Source organism: Lasioglossum baleicum, chromosome 12, assembly GCF_051020765.1.
Source record: "Lasioglossum baleicum chromosome 12, iyLasBale1, whole genome shotgun sequence".
Taxonomy (NCBI): domain Eukaryota; kingdom Metazoa; phylum Arthropoda; class Insecta; order Hymenoptera; family Halictidae; genus Lasioglossum; species Lasioglossum baleicum.
This window is the reverse complement of record NC_134940.1, coordinates 6,586,697-6,605,490: the sequence shown is the minus strand read 5'-3', so window position 1 is coordinate 6,605,490 and position 18,794 is coordinate 6,586,697. Positions and strand designations below refer to the sequence as shown.

Here is an 18,794-nt window from a genome sequence, read left to right as displayed (position 1 = left end):
AAAATACCTCATTCCATTAAAAAAAAATGAAGGTGACCTTCATATCTCCAAAAAAAATTACATAGAAACAAAATTCGACGTATCTGTAAAAACAACAAAGATATTTGGGGTGCCAATGTTAGGTGACTCACCCTGTATACATACATGCATATATTTTAGCAGCTAATTATTTTAATGATTTATATTGAGAATATTATTTCATATTTTACTCATTTTTCTTATAATTTCAATTATTTCGGGGCATGGTTTGGGAAGCACTGCTCTAAACTGTCTCCCATTTCTTATAAATGAGAACGTGTACTAATTGTGACACAAGATAAGAGGATAAATCCAACAAAAAAAGAAAAACCAGGAAACAGAAAATGTATATGTTGTAAGAGAATGTCACGTGTTGTTTTTTCGAATATCTTACTAAACTGTCCCCCATTTTTTATAAATGAGAACGTGTACTGATTGTGACATAAGATAAGAGGATAAATACGAAAAAGAAAGAAAAACCAGGAAACGGAAAATGTATATATTGGATGAACTTTCTATGCTTACGCTTGTCCAAAAAACTGATGCGTGTGCGACTAGTTAACGTGACGTTTTTTCTTCACAAATATATTGTAAATATTGCACACTTAATAGTCGATATTACACTATATTGTCTTTATTAAAAACACCAGACCACGAATATTTTAAACTGCTTTAAATAATTTTATGTAAGTCTACTTAATAATTATTTTATTATTGTTGCGCGTCCCTAGTAGTCCTCTTGCGAACGGGCTTTTCGAATTTGTGTGTAGATAATAAACGCCCCTCCTGAAAATATAAATAATTATAATCATCATCATCAATTCACCAAGTTTAAGTGGCAAAGCCGTCGCATATAAAATAATACTAACGCGTTGATTGGTGTATCAGGTCCCATGGGGATGATATTCGAATAATTACACGAATTCGTCTGGAAATCAAAATCGTCAACACACTGGACGCCCAAAAATCCTTTCGGTTTTGTCACTGACTCCGCGTAAAACCGCCAGGATCTGTGATGACTGCAATAATCTGTAACACATCATCGTAAAGAATACATAATGTAACATATCATCGTCATAAATTACTTCTAAAAGTGTGTACCTTCATTCGAAAAAGGTACATGAAAGTTAGGACAACCAGGTTGTATTCTCTGTCCATAATTGGGAAGGAAATCAACATCACCAGAGTTGTACATTTCACCGAAACCCATCTTGTCAGTGTGTATAATGTCGACGAACTTAGCATCGCCGGATCTCAAAAATTTTCCGGGGTAAATTGGAGGACCAGATGGATCTAAACCTGTGAGTAAGTATTTTATCATGCTAAAAAATTCTCGCACACATGCTAAACTAGTCAACGCTTCAAGGATGATGTCTGAGGCATTGCCGGTCTTCCTCCCTCTGCTCTCATTTTAAGCCTTGAAGCTTCTACTATAGTAATATACCTATCAATTATTCAAATACTACTTGCAAAAATATTAGAATAAGATACCTGTTATCCTGGGGAGAGGGAAATTCATGTAGGCACCTATTTGACTGGCAACCGCGCCACCCAAGGAATATGCAACTACATGAACTTTAGTCTTATCCAAACCAATGCCTTCTAATTGATTGAAATATTTAGCTATTGCATGAGCAACCGGACAAACTAATGTTAGAACAACAATAGGATTGTTGGCTGCAATTCTGCCATAGTCGATTGCAACCACGTTTATGTCCGTTTTCAAAGAAGCTGCAAGAAACGTCATTGCTTGATAAGTGCTTAGTAAGTATTCAGAATTCATTTAAATGATAAAACTCGACGTCTCCATTACAAAGAGATTTTTAAATCCTGGATATTGTTCAAGCTTCCTCGATTTTACGTGTGAAAAGTTTGACGTCAACTTTTTTACAAAACATTGTAACTAGAATAGATTTAAATATACACGGAGATACGAATGCGTTGATAATAGATAAACTACGTATTTGTATGCACAGAATAAACATTATGCAAAATAAATGCAAGATAAGTTGTACGTATAAATAAAACGTCGTTTCTCCCTCTTGATGTCTACAATATCGTTCGTGTTCCGTCGCGTAGGAACCGTACACGCGGGTTTCCTTTGGATAGTATTTATGGTGCGTTCGTGAGTAAAAATCTTCTTCGAGGATTAAGCAAACTAAGGTCATTCGACGACCATTCTTTGATACATCTTTATAATGTACAGTTTCTAATTACCGACACCCGCCGTCGACCGAGTTCGGTATCGCCCCACTCCTCCTTCCCAGGGCCTCATTCAGAGCTACGGGAAGGAGGTCCTAATAGTCAAAAGTGTGCTGATTGGGAAATGCAACTTTCTGCAGGAACCAATCAGTGCATCTTATTTCCTCATCGAGAAACCCAACGTTGCGTTCGAGACATTCATCGTCGATTAAACCACTAAATACAGTTGAAATTATATCGTGTTTGGTATCATTTTGCATTAGAAAAATGCCACGCATATGTTGGTGAAAGTTCCATTAAAAAATAATGGAAAATAAAGAAGATAGAACTTTGGTGATGACGCACGGGCCTTCAAACTGTGCCGGCGACGGCGACACGCTTCGGCCACGCGATCCTATTTCATTCTGTCCTTCTCTATAGAAGATCGTCGATTGAAGTTTCGGCGCGGTTACCACGGTAGACGCAGTCATAAAAAAATAGCCTCTTTACGCTACTGAAGTCCGTTCAAAATACGGGTGTTGGGACTGAAGAATTGAAGAATTGAATTGAGCGATTGAAGAATTACTGTATTTCGTTGTCCAGCGATCAGGACACCCGACAAAACGGGATCGCATCAGTCGAGATTATTCGCGTACGGAATCGTATCAATCGAGATCTCTCGTGTGCGCTAGAGTCATAAACGCGAATCATCATTTTATCATCCACGCGCGTATAAGGCAGGACCTGCTAGATTAGCCTTACTGACGAGTCCCCTAGAAGGTCCGGGACAAAACGCTTTCATTAACGTCATTCATTTTCATTCGAGCTAACCGTTGTTTTTCGTGATCACTCGACCATTGAAACGGCTGCCCAATATTAATTTGGCGGGCAGTAAAGCGAGGGCATTCGCGAGCCGACGCGTCCGCGATTTAAAAGGGCTCAAGTCTTGCAACCTTGAGTGGAACAGTCATCGCGCTCCACTCGCAAGTGTCCAACCGCGTCGCTACGAATCAGTTCGAGTTACAGTCTTTTAAAATTGATTTCAATCGTAAATTGCAAACTTATTTTAACCATTCTGTTGAATATGAACACGTTGCATACAATATCTCAAAATCGTGACTTACCGGTAACTACTGTGATGACACTCTCGCTGTCCACGGTTTCTTGGTATCCGTGAATGTAAAACATTGTTAATTTAGTTAAATCCACTTTAAGGATGAGAAGCAAGACATCGTGGATATTAATGTCCGTGTGGGTGCCATTTCTGAAGAGTGAGTTTAACAGTAAAAACATCTCTTATAACTAGACTGCGGATGTTTATGCAATTTTCAATTTTTCTACGCAAGTTTTAAGAAAGTGGCATCATGTAATGTGTTATTTTTAGCGGCAGTAGTCTTTGTGGATCTTAAATAAATAAAGATCGTTCTAAAATCTGTGGAATTTTATTTTCCGGTATTTTATGCCGATTTTTTGAAGCGATAAATGCATAAAGATCCGCAGTCTACATATAACAAATCTATTAAGAAAGAAAATAGATTTTTATTTCACTCCAGATTGTTGCAATTCACGTAGAAAATTCTTATTTTACGTAAAGATCCGCTGTCAACTCGTTACGCGTACGCAGACAACAAGTTCATATATAATTATTACTTATTATACTGCCGAAAGAAAATCGTATCCGTCGATGATGATGGTATTAAACCACCTATAAACAATATTAATTTACAATATAGTACACACGATGCTCTCACGGGAGCGTGCTCGCGCAGTGCGAAGGGCTGAAATGCGTTCTCCATTAAACCCTTAAGACCTAATTAACGAGTAAAATATTTACATGTCACGGCAAGACTAATCACTCCCAGAAAAGTATACACGCGGAAGTTCCCCATATCGAAGGTAATCGAAGGCATCAATTCCGCACAATCTCGAGTCGTAGTCTGATGTTTCTATTCCCCGTCGACGCTATATAAATCTTTTAAATAATTTATGCATTATGTAATTTACGGAATGGTATCTACTTCATGGTAACTCCACATTTGCATCCACTTAACTAATTTTTACTAGAAATAAAGGAAGGTCGTATTTAACAATCGTACACGACGTATAGTGTGTTCACACATTTCTTGTCACTTTATTGTTTGAAATACATATCGTAAATTCATACACATATTTTCTATAAATTCCGTAGATCTTTAATGTAATCTAGATCAATATACTCCTCCCATTCCTTCGGCGAATGGGCTTTGAGCAAGTGTACGCAGATAGAACCTACCCGTCCTGCAAATGAAAATGATCATGTACAGGGTGTCTCATTGGAATTGAACCCTTTACACTTTGTAACTAATATCTACTACTCAATTAAATGTTAATGATATTATACTAACGCATTAGTTGGTGTTGCGTATCCCATGGGGACAACGTCGCTTAGATTACAATATCCTTGATCGAACCTCTCATAACTAGAACATTGGACAGCCATGAAACCATTCGGATTCCGAATGGATTCCGCATAATACATCCACGATCTGGCAGTATTACAATTAGCTGAAATGGTTAGAAATAATAAGTAACAACGTTCGAGTGTGCAGTATCGTTTAAATTCTAATCCCCACGATTTCTCAGCGCCACTAGCGATGGTCTAAGAAATAAATGTTTGGAACGAAAGACGATCAGCTTAAAACTTCTCGAATTTCTCTTATTTTGAAACCGTTGGAAAGTACGGAACCAATTAAATAGACCACACATTTTCTAGGTAAGAATGTTGATAAAATGAACGAACATTGTTGCGTTTGGTCGGAAGAAACAACTTCGCAGCCAGGCTGCAGTCTGAGGCCGCCATTGGGATGAAAATCTGCGTTACCGCTGTTGTGTAATTGACCGAAAAATCCACTCTCAGTGTGTATAATGTCCACAAAATTAGCGTCGCCGGATTGTAAGGAATTTCCTCGGTAGATCGGGGGTCCAGCAGGTGACAAACCTGTGACAAATATTTGGACACACTTGAATATCTAGAAGGAATTTTCTGAATTCCATTTACTATCTATGAACACATAAAACAATTGTATCGTTGTACAATACATCACAACATACCTGTTATCCTGTAAATAGGAAAATCAAAATAAGGTTTTATACGAGCAGCCACTTGAGCACCCAACGAGTATCCGATCATGTGAATTTGTTTAGAAATCGTACCAGTATTTACCATTTTGGTCAGAGCATGGCCAATAGCTTCACCAAAATCTTTAACACGAACCAAATCGACCATCAGAGCTTTGAAGTCTGAGATCTTGCTATAATCGATTGCGATCACGTTACTGGCCGTCTTTTCAATATAAGCTGCAACAAAGTTGAAAGTGCTATTGAAATCGGCTTTCGTGATTTAGCTGTATGAATCTAATGTCTCTTATAAATTGTAAAATGAAGATCAGGCCATTCGATCGACGGTAGTAATATCGGGATTGAATGATTTACAAAATGACTCACCGTTCGCTATTGTCGTGACACTTTCGGAATCAACGGTTTCGTTGAACCCATGAAACAGAATAACTGTCTCCTCGTTCAGATCGTATGCAGCACTCAATTGATCTACCACACTTATGTAAACATCCTTGTAATAGCCAACACTGAAAAGAAATAAAACCATTAATAAACTCAAGATTATCAACAATATTTACGTATAACTGAGGCATGACAAATCACTTGTAATATTGGCGGACGATGATGCTGCTGCACGTATCCGTTGCTCCACAAATGTCTGCGAACAGTATCAATTCTTTTTATTAAAAACACATTCAATCATGAACACGTGCAATCATCACGCGATAGTTAATCTGATGAATTGCTTGAAATTGATATAATACTATGTATGCGTAACTAGAAGTGACCATTTTACAATGCTTGATAAAAAGAACGAGAAGATATTTATCTAGATTTCTCAGCAACTGTTATCCTAATACAGCGTGTATTACGATAAGCTACATGTGTGTGTGTGTGTGTGTGTGTGTGTGTAAAAATAAGTCGAAAAATGGGAGTAACATTTTTTCGTCCGACGCTTCGTTTTCGAGAAAATCGAGTTTAAAGTTCCGCCAGGTTCGCGTGCTTTAGTAAGGAGTATAACTGATTCCGCACACTTTAAATCAAAACAACTTTTTTATGGATGGACCAAACGACTTCAATTTCTCTGTAAGGCTAGAAGAATTAGTTTAATAAATGACGTGTAAAAGATATGTATGTTGAAAAAATGCATTTGGTCGTAATTGTGAAAAACAATAGTAAAAATTGATTTTTACAACTTTTTTTAGCTGGGTCAATAACGCGAAAATTCAAACGATGTGTCTGGTCAACTGGTATAAATTATGTATGCTCTGAAAATTTCATTGAAATTAGTTAATTGGTTTGCGAATTAGAAACGAACAAAAGTGGTAAAAATTGCAATTTTTCAAGATTTTCGGCCTTTTTACCACTTTTGATCGTTTATAATTCGTAAACCAATTAACCAATCTCGATGAAATGTTCAGAGCGTATATAATTTATACCAGTTGACAAAACACATTTTTTAAATTTTCAATATTGGGCCAGCTAAAAAAGTTGTAAAAATCAATTTATAGTATTGTTTTTCACAATTCCGTTTTTCAAAATTTATTTATTAGACGTCATTTACTAAACTCATTCTTCTAGCCTTACATAGAAATTGAAGTCGTTTGGTCCATTCATATAAAAGCTATTCTGATTTAAAGTGTGTGGAATCAGTTATGCTCCTTACTGTATATACACAGAGTAGAATTGGTTGATCATGGTCAGACGCGCCAGACGATTCCTATGCGATAGCACGTGTATTCACTGCATTTCACACAAACTCGATCTTCTCGAAAACAAAGCGTCAAACAAAAAAATGATATTCCTTTTTATCGACTCATTTTCACATGTAGTATCACACCCCTGCTCGGTTGTACCACCTGTCCGGCCACACCCTGTACATATAATAGTATGTACAAAGATAGAAATTTAAAAACTAATTGAGATTTTCGAGAAACTTACGTCCCAGCGAAAGAGCGATCAGCCCCAGAACAAAACGTATGCGAAAGCTTCCCATGTTGCAAGAAATTGAGCAAATTATGTTCGCACCTTTCTACGCAAGTTGTAACACTTGTGGTCCTCTCTCCTCTCGTCCATGGTATAATATACTCCATTCTATAATTTATGCACTGTATGATTGATTGGGTACCGGGCTATCTGTTATACAAGAACTGGACTTTTACATTCCCATAACGACTAAGTAATGATAGGTATCGGTGTTTTTGCAGGATATCTCTCTAAACTGTCTCCCGTTTTTCTATAAATGAAGATGACTACTAATTATGACATACGATAAGGGGATAAATACCAGGAAATACAAAATGTATATATTGAAGGAAAATATTACATGTTGTTTTTCTCGGCGGATATCTTTGCGAACTGTGTCTCATTTTTTATAAATAAGAACATACACTAATTATGACATACGACAAGAGGATAAATACGAAAAAATAAAGAAGAACCTGAAAATAGAAAATGTATATATTGAATGCACATGGCATGCTTACGCTTTTTCCAAAAATTCTAACAGTGTGCGGTTAGTTAAAGTGACGTTTCTTCTTCAAAAATATATTGTAAATATTGAACATTTAATAGTCGATATTGTAATGTATGTCTTTGCTAAAATGTCAGTGTACAATAAAATTTTTTGTTTTAAACGCTATGATGTGTGCAAGCCATTTTTGAAGGAGTTTTGTTATAATCAAGTCGCTCTACTCATTACGAGACAGCCGATTTGTTGGATCTCTTGGCAAAAACGTATTAGGTGTAATTTAAAATAGTCAAAATATTTGACGAATGTAGAAATACTGTTACATTATGCTTAACCAATTCACGTAGAGAATTTTTATTTTGACGCCTTAATTTGATCACTTCATCTGAAGAAACAACGGTAGGAAACTTGTCTTTAATAATCCTACACGAATCACAATGTGTTCAAGCTTCTGCAGTTCACTTTATTGGTTGAAATACATATTGGAAATTCATATACATAGTTCCGAAATAATTCAGTAGATTTTTACTGAGATCTAGGTCACTATATTCCTTGAAGTCCTTTGGCATATGGGCTCTGTGCATTTGTATGCAGGTAGAACTTACCCCTCCTGGAAATCAAAATAATCATGTACAGGGTGCGGGAGGATTTTATTATTAATGATTTTTGTTATTTTTCCTCTCTGGTTCCAACAATTGAACATATTCGGACCTCTATAGAGTTCAAATTCCCATAAGAGTGAAATGTCAAGAATTTTATACTAACGCAGTAGCTGGTGCTGCGAATCCCATGGGGACGACGTTCGCTCGATTACATTCCCCGCTCTTGAACTGCGAACTACCAGAACACTGTACAGCCATGAAACCATTCGGATTCTGAATGGATTCCGTATAATACCCGCAGGATCTGCGATGATTACAATTTGCTGAAATGGATAAAAATAATTAGTAACAACGGTCGAGTGTACAAGCTGGTTTAGATTCGAGTTCCCACGATATCTGAGTCACTACCGATGGCCTGACAAAACTAAATGTTTTAAACGAAAGTCGATCAGTTTAAACATTGTTGAAAAGTAGAATGTTGATAAAATGAACGAACTTTCGGTCGTAGGAATAATAGGACAGCCAGGTTGCGGTCTGTGACCGTCATTGGGATGAAAATCAGCGTCAGCGCTGCTGTATAACCGTTTCGAACATGGGACCAGCAGGATCCAAACCTGTGAGAAAATATTTGGACACATTTGAAAGTCCAGAAGCAATTTGCTGAATGACACTTATTACCTATGAACACTTTAAAACAATTGTATCGTTGTACAATTCATCTAGAAGTAATTGCTAAAGAAGGAATTGCTTCTTAGCTATGAACACCTTAAAACAATACCTGTTATCCTAGGAATACGGAAATTCGTATGAGATCCTACATGAGCAGCCACTTGTCCACCCAACGAGTGTCCGATTACGTGAATTGTATTACGGTTCAAACCATGCGCTACCAATTGGTTCAGAGCATTAGCAATTGCGGCACCGACATTATCAACATGAGACGCATCGGCGAAATAATTTATTTTGTCTGCGATTTTTCTATAATCGATTGCGATCACGTTACAGGTCGTGTGTTGAAGATAAGCTGCAACAAAGTTAAAAGTGCTATTAAAATTAAAGTAGCCTTTGATTTACATTACAGATAATTAATAGTCTCAATAAAATATATATCCAAAAGGCCAATATTCAATTTTTGTACGCAAATTTTAAGAAAGTGGCATTATGTAATGTGTTATTTTTAGCGGCAGTAGTCTTTGTGGATCTTAAATAAATAAAAATCGTTCTAAAATCTGTGTGTGAATTTTATTTTCCAGTATTTTTTGCCGATTTTTTGAAGCAATAAATGCATACAGATCCGCAGTCTACTTATAACAAATCTATTAAGAAAGAAAATAGGTTTTTATTTCACTCCAGATTGTTGCAATTCACGTAGAAAATTCTTATTTTGCGTAAAGATCCGCTGTCTACTCGTTAAGCGTTCGCAGACAACGAAGTCCCTTCGCGGAGTGCGAAGGGCTGCAATGCGTTCTCCATTAAACCCATAAGACCTAATTCACGAGTAAAATACTGACATGTCACGACAAGACTAATCACTCCTAGAAAAGTATACACGCGGAAGTTCCTCACACATATCGAAAGTAATTGAAGGCATCAATTCCGCACAATCTCGAGTCGCAGTCTGATGTTTCTATTCCCCGTCGACGCTACGTATAAATCTTTTAAATAATTTATGCATTATGTAATTTACGGAATGGTATCTGCTTCACGGTAACTCCACATTTGCATCCACTTAATTAATTTTTACTAGAACTAAAAGAAGGTCGTATTTATAATAATCGTACACGACTTATAGTGTGTCCACACTTTTGCTGTCACTTTATTGTTTGAAATACATATTGTAAATTCATACACATATTTTAGGAAAATTCGGTAGATTCTCAATGTGATCTAGGTCAATATATTCCTCCCATTCCTTCGGCGAATGGGCTTTGTGAAAGTGTACGCAGGTAGAACCTACCCGTCCTGCAAATGAAAATGATCATGTACAGGGTGTCTCATTGGAATTGAACCCTTTACACTTTGTAATTAATATCTACTATTCAATTAAATGTTAATGATATTATACTAACGCATTAGTTGGTGTTGCGTATCCCATGGGGACAACGGCGCCGTTAAGATTACAATTCCCGAGATTGAACACCGCAGAACTAAAACATTGGATAGCCATGAAACCTTTCGGATTCAAAATAGATTCCGCATAATACTTCCACGATCTGGCATCATTACAATTTGCTGAAATGGATGAAAATAATAAGTAACAACGCTCACTACCGATGGTCTGAGAAATCAATGTTTGGAATGAAAGACGATCAGCTTAAAACTTGTTGAATTTCTCTTATTTTGAAACCGTTGGAAAATATGGAACCACTTAAATGGAACACACATTTTATAAGTAAGAATGTTGACAAAATAAACGAACTTTCTTGCGTTTTGTTGGAAGAAAAAACTTCACAGCCAGGCTGCGGTCTGAGACCGCCATTTGGATGAAAATCTGCGTTACCGCTGTTGTGTAATTGACCGTAAATTCCACCGTCAGTGTGTATAATATCAACAAAATTAGCGTCGCCGGATTTTAAGGAAATTCCCGAGTAGATCGGGGGACCAGCAGGTGACAATCCTGTGACAAATATTTGGACACATTTGAAAATCTAAAAGGAATTCTCTGAATTGCATTTACTATCTATGAACGCATAAAACAATTGTATCGTTGTACAATTCATCACAACATACCTGTTATCCTAGCAATGGGTAAATCAAAATAATTTTTTATATGAGCAGCCACTTGAGCACCCAACGAGTATCCGATCATGTGGATTTGTTTAGAAATCTTACCATTATTTACCATTTTGGTCAGAGCATGGCCAATAGCTTCAGCAAAATCATTAACACGAATCACATCGACGATCAGAGTTTTGTCGTCTACGATCTGGCTGTAATTGATTGCGATCACGTTACTGTCCGTGTTTGCAATGTAAGCTGCAACAAAGTTGAAAGTGCTATTGAAATCGGCTTTTGTGATTTAGCTGCATGGATCTGATGTCTCTTATAAATTGTAAAATGAAGATCAGGCCATTCGATCGACGGTAGTAATATGGGGATTAAATGATTTACAAAAAGACTCACCGTTCGCTATTGTCTTGACACTTTCGGCATCAACGGTTTCCTTGAACCCATGAAACAGAATAACTGTCTCCTCGTTCAGATTGTATGCAGCACTCAATTTAGCTATCTCATTTATGTTAAAATCATTATAATAGTCAACACTGAAAAGAAATAAAACCATTAACAAACTCAAGATTATGAACAATATTTATGTATAACTGAGGCATGACAAATCACTTTAGATATTGGCGGACGATGATGCCGCTCGTATCCGCTGCTCCAGAAACGTCTGCGAACAGTATCAATTCTTTTTATTAATAACACATCTTATCATGAACATGTGGAATCATCACGCGATAGTTTATCTGATGAATTGCTTGAAATTGATATAATACCATGTATGCGTAACTAGAAGTGACCATTTTACAATGCTTGGTAAAAAGAACGAGAATGTATTTATGTATCGAGATTTTTCAGCAACTGTTATCGTAATACAGGATGTACAGCTTGTCAAATGTAGCTGTGCGGTTGACCAAATTCATAGGGATGCGCAGAAGAAAACAAAGACCGCACTCGACGAGAGAAGGATGCAACATTTTTGAACGGTAACGTACACACCTTGTCAAAAGTGCGTACTGTCCATTATTTCTTACAGCTGTAAACATACAAAACAATTGTTTATAGGTTTGTGTGAATACACTTGTGTCACTACACTTTTTAACTGAAGTGTCCCAACGTGAATCGTTTGACAGGTGACGTATCGTTGTGAAGTTCCGCCTATTTAACACTGCGCAGCTGCGTCATTTCCCCTTGCGGGGAACATTCAGCCGCACAGCTAGATTTGACAATTACGATAAGCTACATGTAAAAATAAGTTGAAAAATTGGAGTAACACTTTTCCGTTTGACGCTTCGTTTTCGAGAAAATCGAGTTTAAAGTTCCGTCAGGTTCGCGTGCTTTAGTAAGGAGCATAACTGATTCCACACACTTTAAATCAGAACAACTTTTTTATGAATGGACCAAACGACTTCAATTTCTTTGTAAGGCTAGAAGAATTAGTTTAATAAATGACGTGTAATAAATAAGTTTTTTGAAAAAATGCATTTGGTCGTAATTGTGAAAAACAATAGTAAAAATTGATTTTTACAACTTTTTTTAGCTGGGCCAATAACGCGAAAATTCAAAAGATGTGTCTGGTCAACTGGTATAAATTATGTACGCTCTGAAAATTCCATTGAAATCAGTTAATTGGTTTGCGAATTATTAACGATCAAAACTGGTAAAAATAGCAATTTTTCAAGATGTTCTGCTTTTTTACCACTTTTGATCGTTTATAATTCGTAAACCAATTAACCAATTTCGATGAAATTTTTAGAGCTATATAATTTATACCAGTTGCCAAAAACATTTTTTGAATTTCCGTTATTGGACCAGCGAAAAAAGTTGTAAAAATCAATTTTTAGTATTGCTTTTCACAATTCCGTTTTTCAACTTATTTATTAGACGTCATTTACTAAACTAATTCTTCTAGCCTCACAGAGAAATTGAAGTCGTTTGGTCCATTCATATAAAAGTTATTCTGATTTAAAGTGTGTGGAATCAGTTATGCTCCTTACTGTATATGCACAGAGTAGAATTGGTTGATCATGGTCAGACACGCCAGACGATTCCTATGCGATAGCACGTGTATTCACTGCATTTCACACAAACTCGATTTTCTCGAAAACGAAGCGTAAAACAAAAAAATGTTATTCCTTTTTCTCGACTCATTTTCACATGTAGTATCACCCCCTGCTCGGTTGTACCACCCGTCCGACCACACCCTGTACATATAATAGTATGTACAAAGATAGAAATTTAAAAAGTAATTCGAGAAACTTACGTCCCAGCGAAAGAGCGATCAGCCCCAGAACAAAACGTATGCGACAGCTTCCCATGTTGCAAGATAGTGAGCCAATTATGTTCGCACCTTTCTACGCAAGTTCTAACACCTGTGGTCTCTTCCATGGTATAATATAAGCCCATTCTATAATTTATGCACTGTATGATTGATAGGGTACTGTGCTATCTGTTATACAAGAGCTGGACTTTTACATTCCCATAACGACTAAGTAATGATAGGTATCAGTGTTTATGCAGGATATCTCTCTAAACTGTCTCCCGTTTTTTATAAATGAGGATGTCTACTAATTATGACATAAGATAAGGGGATAAACACCAGGAAATAGAAAATGTGTATATTGGAGGAAAATATCACGTGTTGTTTTTCTCGACGGATATCTTTGCGAACTGTGTCTCATTTTTTATAAATAGGAACATACACTAACTGTGACATACGATAAGAAAATCTATATATTGAATGCACATTCCATGCTTACGCTTTTTTCAAAAATTCTAACAGTGTGCGGTTAGTTAAAGTGACGTTTCTTCTTCAAAAATATATTGTGTAGCATGTATAGAAAATTCTTGGAGTATACACCGAAATGCACGGAACATGCGGAGGAGGAAAGGTCTCTTTTGACCTGCCATTTATTGCACCTCAAGCGTAGCCATCTTTTCCGCACTACAACGCCTAAAGAAGGAATGGTCAACTCAGTCCGAGCCAGCCTACCGAGCTAGTAACAGCTCTCACAGTACTTAAAGTTTTTCTAACCGTCAATAGTTCCATTTCAATGTAACAGTTAGAAAGTATTATATTGTGTTATATGCGAACAGTACATACTATTGTAACTCACCACTGATAGACGTTTATTTCATTGTGTCATGGAGTTTGCATAAATACTAAATATATAAAGTAATATTTGATCTCCCAACCTCGTTATCCCAACAAAAATTCTAGAAGCAATTCAGATCGACAAGCTTCTAGAAGCTTCTAGAAGCATAGTTTGTAGTCGGCCGACGTGAGGTAGCGACGTAAGAGAAGCGCGCGAAAAGACGAATCGCGGTTAACGACCGTTGTTGATTTCATGTTCGCGGATAGTAACAAATTCATAGAAATAGAGGGTTCACAGAGGGACTCGGCCTATTTGCTATTCCGGGAGAGAGGACGAGGTAAGGACCACGGCCGCTCTTGGTTAGCAGTAGCACCCCGGCAGGAGAGTACGGCGATAATACCTGGACGCCTTGTCGAGCGAGAGAGGACAGAGCACCTTCTGGTCGTTTGCGTAAAATACCACGGAACCTAGCTAGAGTACACGTGTGATGAGAGAGAGTTTGCATGTTTGCGATTTATAAATCGAGCAATTTTATAATTTTATATATCTCACCTTCCTGTACCCATGTTCCTAACCAAAATAAATTTGTTTGTCCAGCATATCCTGAGTAATCCCTAACGTTATGGCTACAATTGTAAATATAGAACATTTAATAGTCGATATTGGAATGTATTGTCTTTGCCAAAATGTCAGTGTACAATCAAACTTTGTTATTGTAAACGCTACGATATGTGCAAGCCATTTTTGAAGGAGTTTTGTTATAATCAAGTCGCTACTCATTACGAGACAGCCGATTTTTTGGATCTCTTGGGAGAAACTTGTTAGGTGTAATTTAAAATAGTCAAAACATTAAACGAATGTAGAAATACTGTTACATTATGCTTAACCAAATCATGTAGAGAATTTTTATTTTGACGCCTTAGTTTGTTCACTTCATCAGAAGAAACAACGGTAGGTAACTTGCCTTTAATAATTGTTAACTTAATTAAGTTTGCACACACAGTTCACTTTATTGTTTCAAATACATATTGTAAATTCATACACAAATATTAGGAAAATTCGGTAGATACTTAATGTGATTTAGGTCAATATATTCCTCCCATTCCTTCGGCGAATGGGCTTTGTGCAAGTGTACGCAGGTAGAATCTACCCGTCCTGCAAATGAAAATGATCATTGGAATTGAACCCTTTACACTTTGTAATTAATATCTACTACTCAATTAAATGTTAATGATATTATACTAACGCATTAGTTCGTGTTGCGTATCCCATGGGGACAACGGCGCCGCTTAGATTACAATTCCCGAGATTGAACACCGCAGAACTAGAACATTGGACAGCCATGAAACCATTCGGATTCCGAATGGATTCCGCATAATACATCCACGATCTGGCAGTATTACAATTTGCTGAAATGTTTAAAAATAATAAGTAATAACGTTCGAGTGTGCAGGATGTTTAAATTCTAGTCCCTACGATTTCTCAGCCACTACCGATGGTCTGAGAAATAAATGTTTGGAACGAAAGATGATCAGCTTAAAACTTGTTGAATTTCTCTTATTTTGAAACCGTTGGAACATATGGAACCACTTAAATGGGACACACATTTTGTAAGTAAGAATGTTGACAAAATAAACGAACTTTCTTGCGTTTTGTTGGAAGAAAAAACTTCACAGCCAGGCTGCGGTCTGAGACCGCCATTGGGATGAAAATCTGCGTTACCGCTGTTGAGTAATTCACCGAAAACTCCACTGTCAGTGTGTATAATGTCCACAAAATTAGCGTCGCCGGATTTTAAGGAAATTCCCTGGTAGATCGGGGGACCAGCAGGTGACAAACCTGTGACAAATATTTGAACACATTTGAAAATCTAGAAGGAATTTTCTGAATTGCATTTACTACCTATGAACACATAAAACAATTGTATCGTTGTACAATTCATCACAACATACCTGTTATCCTATCAATAGGAAAATCAAAATGAGGTTTTATATGAGCAGCCAATTGAGCACCCAACGAGTATCCGATCATGTGAATTTTTTTAGAAATCATGCCATTATTTACCATTTGGGACAGAGCACGACCAATAGCTTCAGCAAAATCATTAACACGAATCACATCGACGATCAGAGTTTTGTCGTCTACGATCTGGCTGTAATTGATTGCGATCTGGCTGTAATCGATTGCGATCACGTTACTGTCCGTGTTTGCAATGTAAGCTGCAACAAAGTTGAAAGTGCTATTGAAATCGGCTTTTGTGATTTAGCTGCATGGATCTGATGTCTCTTATAAATTGTAAAATGAAGATCAGGCCATTCGATCGACGGTAGTAATATCGGGATTAAATGATTTACAAAATGACTCACCGTTCGCTATTGTCTTGACACTTTCGGCATCAACGGTTTCGTTGAACCCATGAAAAAGAATAACTGTCTCCTCGTTCAGATCGTATGCAGCACTCAATTTAGCTATCTCATTTATTTTAGAATCATTGTAATAGTCAACACTGAAAAGAAATAAAACCATTAACAAACTCAAAATCATCAACAATATTTACGTATAACTGAGGCATAACAAATCACTTTTCATATTGGCGGACGATGATGCCGCTCGTATCCGCTGCTCCAGAAACGTCTGCGAACAGTAGCAATTCTTTTTATTAAAAACACATTTTATCATGAACACATGGAATCATCACGCGATAGTTTATCTGATGAATTGCTTGAAATTGATATAATACTATGTATGCGTAACTAGAAGTGACCATTTTACAATGCTTGATAAAAAGAACGAGAAGGTATTTATCTAGATTTTTTTAGCAACTGTTATCGTAATACAGATTGTATTACGATAAGCTGCATGTAAAAATAAGTCGAAACATAGGAGTAACATTTTTTCGTTTGACGCTTCGTTTTCGAGAAAATCGAGTTTAAAGTTCCGCCAGGTTCGCGTGCTTTAGTACATACAGTAAGGAGCATAACTGATTCCACACACTTTAAATCAGAACAACTTATTTTATGAATGGACGAAACGACTTCGATTTCTCTGTGAGGCTAGAAGAATTACTTGAGTATGTATTATGTATGTATGTACTTTATTGATTCCCCTTAGGGTTACAATTTCCTTACAATTTCTCCGCAACCTTACCCCCTACTTTTCCCGTAGTTGAATTACTTGAGTAAATAACGTCTAATAAATAAGTTGAAAAAATGCGTTTGGTCGGAATTGTGAAAAACAATACTAAAAATTGATTTTTACAACTTTTTTTAGCTGGGCCAATAACGCGAAAATTCAAAAGATGTGTATGATCAACTGGTATAAATTATGTACGCCCTGAAAATTTCATTGAAATTAGTTAATTGGTTTGCGAATTATTAACGATAAAAACTGGTCAAAATAGGAATTTTTCAAGATGTTCAGCTTTTTTACCACTTTTGATCGTTTATAATTCGTAAACCAATTAACCAATTTCAATGAAATTTTTAGAGCGTACGTATAAAGTTGACAAACACATTTTTTGAATTTCCGTTATTGGACCAGCGAAAAAAGTTGTAAAAATCAATTTTTACTATTATTTTTCGCAAGTCCGAACAAATGCATTTTTTCAAAATATTTTTTAGACGTCATTTACTAAACTAATTCTTCTAGTCTCACAGAGAAATTGAAGACGTTTGGTCTATTCATACAAAAGTTATTCTGATTTAAAGTGTGTGGAATCAGTTATGCTCCATACTGTATATGCACAGAGTAGAATTGGTTGATCATGTTCAGACACGCCAGACGATTCCTATGCGATAGCACGTGTATTCACTGCATTTCACACAAACTCGATCTTCTTGAAAATGGAGCGTCAAACAAAAAACTGTTATTGCTTTTTCTCGACTTATTTTCACATGTAGTATCACCCCCGGCTCGGTTGTACCACCCGTCCGGCCACACCCTGTATAATAGTATGTACAAAGATAGAAATTTAAAAACTAATTGAGATTTTCGAGAAACTTACGTCCCAGCGAAAGAGCGATCAGCCCCAGAACAAAACGTATGCGAAAGCTTCCCATGTTGCAAGATAGTGAGCCAATTATGTTCGCACCTTTCTACGCAAGTTCTAATACCTGTGGTCCTCGTCCATGGTATAATATACCCCATTCTATAATTTATGCACTGTATGATTGATGGGGTACAGTGCTATCTGTTATACAAGAGCTGGACTTTTACATTCCCATAACGACTAAGTAATGATAGGCATCGGTGTTATTGCAGGATAACTCTCAAAACTGTCTCCCGTTTTTTTATAAATGAAGATGACTGCTAATTATGACATAAGATAAGCGGATAAATACCAGGAAATAAAAAACTGAAAGAAAATATCACGTGTTGTTTTTGTTGACTGATATTTTTGCAAACTGTGTCCCATTTTTTATAAATAAGAACATACACTAATTATGACATACGACAAGAGGATAAATGCGAAAAAATAAAGAAATAAAGAAATACCTGAAAATAGAAAATGTATATATTGAATGCACATACCATGCTTACGCTTTTTCCAAAAATTCTAACAGTGTGCGGTTAGTTAAAGTGAAGTTTCTTCTTCAAAAATATATTGTAAAT

General features: G+C 36.6%; 5 protein-coding genes across 12 annotated transcripts in view; 1 reads left to right on the top strand and 4 right to left on the bottom strand.

Annotated features, from left to right (window-relative positions):
* LOC143214100 (RYamide receptor) overlaps positions 1–18,794 on the top strand; it is a 104,068-nt gene that overhangs the window by 66,870 nt on the left and 18,404 nt on the right. The gene's annotated exons all lie outside the window — the stretch shown is intronic.
* On the bottom strand, positions 515–4,129 carry LOC143214105 (phospholipase A1 member A-like). 3 transcript variants are annotated; one of them, XM_076434749.1, is made up of 7 exons: positions 4,034–4,129; positions 3,850–3,904; positions 3,324–3,463; positions 1,510–1,749; positions 1,120–1,317; positions 888–1,047; positions 517–804 (listed from the first exon to the last, which is right to left on the bottom strand). In XM_076434749.1, exons 1-7 carry the CDS (start codon positions 4,107–4,109, stop codon positions 711–713), a joined length of 963 nt encoding a protein of 320 aa, XP_076290864.1. In that variant the 5' UTR covers positions 4,110–4,129; the 3' UTR covers positions 517–710. The 3 variants fall into 3 exon arrangements, with proteins under 3 accessions (XP_076290863.1, XP_076290864.1, XP_076290865.1); XM_076434748.1 differs by having other exon boundaries at positions 515–804; positions 3,850–4,106; XM_076434750.1 differs by lacking the exon at positions 3,850–3,904 and having other exon boundaries at positions 519–804; positions 4,034–4,052.
* Positions 4,314–7,336, bottom strand: LOC143214120 (pancreatic triacylglycerol lipase-like). The gene is made up of 7 exons (XM_076434768.1): positions 7,237–7,336; positions 5,899–5,953; positions 5,683–5,822; positions 5,290–5,535; positions 4,979–5,176; positions 4,584–4,743; positions 4,314–4,476 (listed from the first exon to the last, which is right to left on the bottom strand). The coding sequence occupies exons 1-7, from the start codon at positions 7,289–7,291 to the stop codon at positions 4,407–4,409; spliced, it is 924 nt and encodes a 307-aa protein (XP_076290883.1). The 5' UTR covers positions 7,292–7,336; the 3' UTR covers positions 4,314–4,406.
* LOC143214108 (lipase member H-B-like) lies at positions 10,164–13,488 on the bottom strand. The gene is made up of 7 exons (XM_076434753.1): positions 13,352–13,488; positions 11,707–11,758; positions 11,491–11,630; positions 11,098–11,343; positions 10,787–10,984; positions 10,437–10,599; positions 10,164–10,329 (listed from the first exon to the last, which is right to left on the bottom strand). Exons 1-7 carry the CDS (start codon positions 13,404–13,406, stop codon positions 10,260–10,262), a joined length of 924 nt encoding a protein of 307 aa, XP_076290868.1. The 5' UTR covers positions 13,407–13,488; the 3' UTR covers positions 10,164–10,259.
* On the bottom strand, positions 15,184–18,298 carry LOC143214107 (pancreatic triacylglycerol lipase-like). The gene is made up of 7 exons (XM_076434752.1): positions 18,187–18,298; positions 16,766–16,817; positions 16,550–16,689; positions 16,136–16,402; positions 15,825–16,022; positions 15,430–15,592; positions 15,184–15,338 (listed from the first exon to the last, which is right to left on the bottom strand). The coding sequence occupies exons 1-7, from the start codon at positions 18,239–18,241 to the stop codon at positions 15,269–15,271; spliced, it is 945 nt and encodes a 314-aa protein (XP_076290867.1). The 5' UTR covers positions 18,242–18,298; the 3' UTR covers positions 15,184–15,268.